The 6278-nt window shown below is 36.7% G+C and overlaps 1 protein-coding gene across 1 annotated transcript in view; it reads right to left on the reverse strand.

Moving 5' to 3' along the window:
* Positions 1 to 466: 466 nt before the first annotated feature.
* The window catches only part of myt1lb (myelin transcription factor 1-like, b), a gene marked incomplete at its 3' end in the record, with an annotated part of 141494 nt that continues 135682 nt past the window's right edge, over positions 467 to 6278 (reverse strand). Inside the window, exons 14-17 of the mRNA XM_016480462.1 lie at positions 3793 to 3914; positions 2333 to 2554; positions 833 to 924; positions 467 to 570 (exon numbers count right to left, since the gene is read on the reverse strand). Of these exons, the coding sequence (XP_016335948.1) occupies positions 467 to 570; positions 833 to 924; positions 2333 to 2554; positions 3793 to 3914 (540 nt within the window). The remainder of the gene's footprint in view (positions 571 to 832; positions 925 to 2332; positions 2555 to 3792; positions 3915 to 6278) is intronic.

Raw genomic sequence — 6278 nt, forward strand, 5'->3', positions numbered from 1 at the left:
TAATGGAAACCAAGCAAAGTTTTTCAGTATTATTGATTAATAAGAACTTACTTACCCCAAACTTCTAAATAATGGTGTATGAACACTAGTGTAACCCTAGTATGAAACAGCTGAATTGTTTTCAACATTGATAATCAGAAACACAGCAACGCAGCATATTAGAATGATTTCTGAAGGATCATGTGACACTGAAGACTGGAGTAATGATGCTGAAAAATCATAGCAATAAATTACATTTGAAAACATTTTCAAATAGAAGACAGTTATTTAAAATTGTAATAAAATTTACAATATTACTGTTTTTACTTTTTATATACATACGTATATATGCAGCCTTGGTGAGCATAAGAGACTTTTCCAAAGAGAAAAAAAAAAGAAAAATGTAATTATTCCAAACATTGACTGGTAACGGACTAAGTTAATACTCATATATGGAGTACAAAACTCATTCTATAAATACCCTTACCTGTGTTCTAAGTTTGATCATATCCGCTTCCACCTGTGAATTTGATTCATTTAAATCTTTAATGTCTTCATCCAGCTGTTTAACATCTGCATCACAGTCTAAACCTGGAGTGAGAACAGACAAACACAATTTATAGCAGAAAAAGAATACATACCTGCACATAAAAACACTGTTTTGTCTTACTGCATGCTAACTAATTGTGCTCGCATAAACTCTCAGTTGGTTTGAATTATTTCCAAGCATTAAAAACCATGATATGTATAACTGTCATCAGCTGCATTTCTTAATTAAAGTGAAACATCTTGGTGACTGGTGACTGAGCTCTACAGTGTAATGTGAAACTTTAAACTTTTTTTTTTCTTTTACCATTGCTTGTTTGCTGTTTTATTGTGAGCATCTCCACTCCTGATAGTCTGGCTTTCTTCATTGCTGCCGTGGCACGTGGGCAACCAGAGAGACTGTAAAAATAAGAGAGCATGAAATATGGATTATTAACACTTTTGATATCTAAAAAGATAGTATACAATATTTTTATTCAGCAAGAACACATTTAATTTTGACAGTAAAAGTATACGTTTATAATGTTACAAAAGATTTCCATTTCAAATAAATGCTGTTCTTTTGAACTTTCCATTCATTAAATAATCCTTAACAAAAATTAATTACAGATATATTAAGAAGCAAAAACAGTTATTTTAAATTGTAATAATATTTCACAATATTACTGTTTTCTGTATTTCAATCATGACAACTATCGGAACATTTTAGCATGGTGATGGATATGACAATGTTAATGTATTTGGTCTTGGCGGAACAGATCTGCTATGCTGCTGCTGAAGTGCTGCTGCTGTTGGTTATTGCTGTAGTTGTAGATTATTGCTGCCGCTGCAAGCAAGTACAGGAACATGCAACTGCCAATGCATATGGCGATATGGTGCCGTGAGTACTTAAGACATACTGCTGCTGCACAAATAGCATATAAAATAACCCGTAGCAGATCTATACAGGTGGAGCTGGGGAAGGTGGAGGGTTTTGGAGAACTCTGAAAGCGCGCTGCAGGAATCTCAAGTGAGTGCTAGCCAGCCATATAAATGCAAGGCAGTAAGCTCATTGGCTGCATATGCAGCATGAACCAAGTGCCAAGTGCCAGCTTGTGCCAAGTCGTTTAACTCTCTGAATATCATCAGTTACGTTAACACCTCGTCAGAATGCACCATCTAGAGTTTCATGACTGAACTATATATTTGTGGTCTAATAAATGCAGCCTTGATGAGGATAAGAGATGTCTTTCAAAAACATTAAAAACTCTTACCGACCTCAAAACTTTAAAAAATATTCTTTGCAGAAGTTGATAACTGTTTTAATCACTATACAATATGTTGCGATTAATGCACCTGCTACAGCACTAACACAGCACCAGAGGGCGCTCTCACCTAAATATTGGCTAGTGCTGTTTAAAATAGCATACTATCATACTTCTCTTAGGTCTATCTGCAGTATGCATACTGTTCACTTGAACAGTATGCATGGAATACTCAAACAAAAATAGTATAGTACACATTATATGTTGTATACTATGTAGTATGCTAAATAAAAATAGTATGCACAGCAACACAGTATGCAGTACACTAGTATTCCATTCTCAACACACCCCTGAAAGCATTGCTACCATCAGTTCATGATTTTCTGTTGGTCTTGTTCTTGTTTGAAAAGTAGATTCCCATTGGCTAATCATAAAGTCTATTGCTTTTTGTGACATGAAAGAAATTAATGAATAAGCCTACATTTTCAGATATATTTAACTGGGATTTGTTTTTTTTATTTGGCTTAACTACATTCAAAATAAATTATTTGTTTATGTTTAACCTTCTGTGGGTCAGGAAACTGCCGCTGACATGTCCAGAGCCGTCACAGCCTGGAGTGGGACACGACATGCCATCCGTCTTCCCAGCCTTCCATGTGAACTGGGATCCATTGATATAGCTGTCCTTCTGTCGTTTGGCTGCTAGAGGGCAGCCTGACGCGCTGCGGTGTGACGCATATTTGCCCGTTATGTGACCTTGACCATCACAACCAGGGACTGGACACCTGAAAACATAAACATAATCTGTACTGGGATAACTTTCATACAAAATACAAAACTAAAATATCACTGCTTAGCGCCACCTAGCAGAAGCTGGTTTATGGTACCCTCAATATATTTCAATATAACTTTTTGCCTTCTTATATTGTCTAGCAAATGGAACGGGTCACTTTTGTGTCCTAAAAGAGCATTTTACACCTGAATAGTGCATTTGACAAAAGAAAAAGCCTGGTAAAAAGTGGCAACACTTCAATCGAGTCCCCACATGAGCATTACAACACCTCTGTGTGCATTACAGGGGTACATGTAGAAACATGTACAAATGTTTTTATTAGGGCTGCCAGTTTGTTTACATTTTCTATCAGATTAATTATATGATATGTTGATTAATTAATCAAATTAATCACAATTCCTGCAGATTCACCAAAACATGAATGTGCTATACTACAAGCGTGCTCCAATAATGGGAAAAATCTTTACTGCGATATAAGTAACATTCAACCACAATAAGGAAGCTGTTGCATTTGAGTAACTCTAAAAGCTACTTGCAGAAATTAAAACCATATAGCCTATATTTCTCTACATTGTTGCCTAAATGACGGCTAATTTAAGTTGGGAAAATCAAATCAGGCTTTGACAACTGGCCATTTTTATTTTATTTTTTTTAAAGACAACTGAATCACATCTTCATTGATGCTTTTTGAGAAGTGTTTACTCTTGCTTACAACAAAAAAATAAATGTAACTTGATTTGATGCATTATTAAATGCACTCCTTTTTAATTTGTTTATCTTTAAATCATTAAATGAATCTGTTAAATTGACAGCCCTAATTCGATTACCTTTTTGGTCCAGTAACAGCCTATGCATTGGTGCCTAGTTGAACCTGAACTCTGATTGGTTGTTAACGCAAAGTGTTGCCCAAATATCTATGATGTTGTTTTTATCGTTTTTGTTTCTCGTTCATTGTTTCCAGTTTAGCTTCACTGTCTGCAAGAGTGTGCGAGTCCTAAATCACATCACATCCTACTAGAGAGAAGCTGAGCAATGGACGGCTCGAATGAAATTATTTTTTAAATCGATAAAGCATTCAAAAAATAAGTGTACTCGACTCTACGTTTATGTTCGATCATGTGGCATGCAGTAGTGCTGAGCTCTAAAGCTGAGAGCAAGAGAAGATAAAGAGGAGAAGAGGAACAGGAAGAGTTGTGGAGGGTGATCACATCATTCCCCCGTTTTGCTTACGTTATCAGGTCCTTTTTGCTTTCTTTGCAAGGAGGAAATTTTGGTTTGGGACTGGGAATGCCGACATCAGTAGTGTACGCGCTGTCCTCTAAAATGTCCTGGAAGGGATCCAGATCATCAGACTGTAACAACAAAGCCAGAAAGAAAGAGAAAGAGACCTGTTAGTATTTTGTTTTTTTTTTCGCTAAAATCGCTTGCATTAGAAAATAATTTTGAACCACTTCATATAATTTTTAGGGTCAATTCAAATTGTTTTGATACATGTTTCAAACCCTGAGAATTTCCAATGATCTCCAAATGATGGTGAAATATTATTACAATATAAAACAACTGTTTTTTTATTTGAATGCATTTTAAAATGTGTTTTATTCCCTTGATGCGCAGCTGAATTTTCAGCATCATTACTCCAGTCTTCAGTGTCACATGATCCTTCAGAAATCATGCTAATATGCTGATAAACTGAGAAACATTTGTTGAAAACCTAGACTAGACTATGCCAATTGTGCTAGAATCATGCTAATAACGTGCTAACCATGCTAGTAACATGCTAGTAACGTGCTAATCATGCCAACAACATGTTAATAACACGCTAATCATGCTAGCAACATGCTAATCATGCTATAAGCATGCTAATCATGTTAGAAACATGCTAGCAACACGCTAGTAACATGCTAATAATGCTAGAATCGCCTTCAAAACATTCAAACTTGAAACTGTAGAACTACTTAAAGCTATTACAATGTTTTCAACCTTTCTGGCCTGGCTTTTTCAAGCCAAATTTAAAGTTTGACATCAAACTTTACTCATATAGTTTTAATTAAAATTATAATTTACACTCAATACATTATTATTGCATACTGTTTTATAATGTACTACAATACTGAGGTGCAGATAATTGCTACTATTTGCAATAAGTAGTATAAATAGCAGAAAATCTTGCTGTTTTAACAGTGTAAACAGAATCTATAGGTATTTGCACTTAGTGTAAATAGCTGCTTCCTTAATGAAGTTAACGCGTTAAACTGACAGCCCTAATATATATATATATACATACAAATAATACTGTTTTTTTGTGTCACAAATGTAGTTCTAAGAGTTTTTTTAGGCAAGAATGTACTTTAGACTTCAAATATGCAGTTAGTTAATAAAGATAACATCTATTTAAAGGGCACCTATTATGCAAAAACCACTTTTGCATGGTGTTTGGACATGAATGTGTGTCAGTGTGTGAACACAACCACCCTACAATGATACAAATCCACCCACTCCTTATTTTTTAATCCCCATTAAACCAAAGCAGTCTCATTAGGCATGCCATTTTGATTCTCAAAGCAATATGACATCACATGGCCGTTGACCGGCAGTCCTGCATTGCCATAGTTTCCGCCCTCAGCGAGTTGTGTTGGTTGTATGCTGTCCTCGAATTTCTTTGCACTCGAGCTGCTGTAACGTCAACAATTGTCTGTAAGCAATCCCGGTGTTCTGTGTTTGCTTGTAAGACTGAACATAAGAGTCTTCATTTTCTCCCAACATCTGAGCTGCTGAGGACGCAGTGCATTACTTCTATTTTTGAAGGTAATGCGCCTCAAAATCTGCCTAACAAATTATTTCACTCCAGACTGCTTTGTGAATGTAATATTATTCTAGTGCTTAGCTAACGTTTTAACCTTCTTTGTGTGCATATGTTATTGCAGTATTTTAAGTATGTTCGTGAGCTCATTGTAACATTGCACAGCTTCGTCCCACTTTCAGAGTGTTTGGCTTCCCATATGTACGGCTGAACACCGGTTCTCTTGCTCTCAGTCATGTTGCTTCTACTGGCTGTTTATTGCAGTAGGTATGCAATGCAGAGCTGTGTATGCTACGCCCTCTTCTAAAGGGAATATGCAGCTCATTTTCATTTAAAGTGATACACACCAAAACAGCACTTTTTTTAGACATGCCCAAAAAAATGTAATTTTCCATTTGTTATAATAAATGATCTGTGGGATATTTTGAGCTGAAACTTCACAGACACATTCTGGGGACACCCAAGATCAATATTACATCTTGTAAAAAGGGGCATAATAGGTGCCCTTTAAAAAATTAGCTTTGGTGCTTTTGGAGATGTGAGCTCCAGGGCATCAGTGCTCATGAACCCGCCGAGAGCAGCCTCAACTCGTTCAGATCTTCTGGAATTTGCAGCTGGCTCTGATGTCTCTATAGTGGTTAAACATATAATCAGTGTTGGGGGCAATATATTACAAGTAACGTCTCGGTTACATATGGTAACCCTCGTTCCATGAAGGAGGGAGCGGAGACGTCACGTCGGATGACCGACGAATTGGGATCTCAGCAGGTCCCCTACCCTCTTGATGGAGGCAAATGAAAGCAGGAGCCGATTTTTCATTGACAGAAACTTCAGCTCGACCGCCTGCAAAGGCTCAAATGGGCCCTGCTGTAGTGCTGTGAGCACTAGAGTCAGGTCCCAAGAGGGTATAGAGGGG

This window comes from Sinocyclocheilus anshuiensis, unplaced genomic scaffold (genome assembly GCF_001515605.1).
Source record: "Sinocyclocheilus anshuiensis isolate Anshui unplaced genomic scaffold, SAMN03320099.WGS_v1.1 scaffold161, whole genome shotgun sequence".
In the NCBI taxonomy this organism is placed as follows: Eukaryota; Metazoa; Chordata; class Actinopteri; order Cypriniformes; family Cyprinidae; genus Sinocyclocheilus; species Sinocyclocheilus anshuiensis.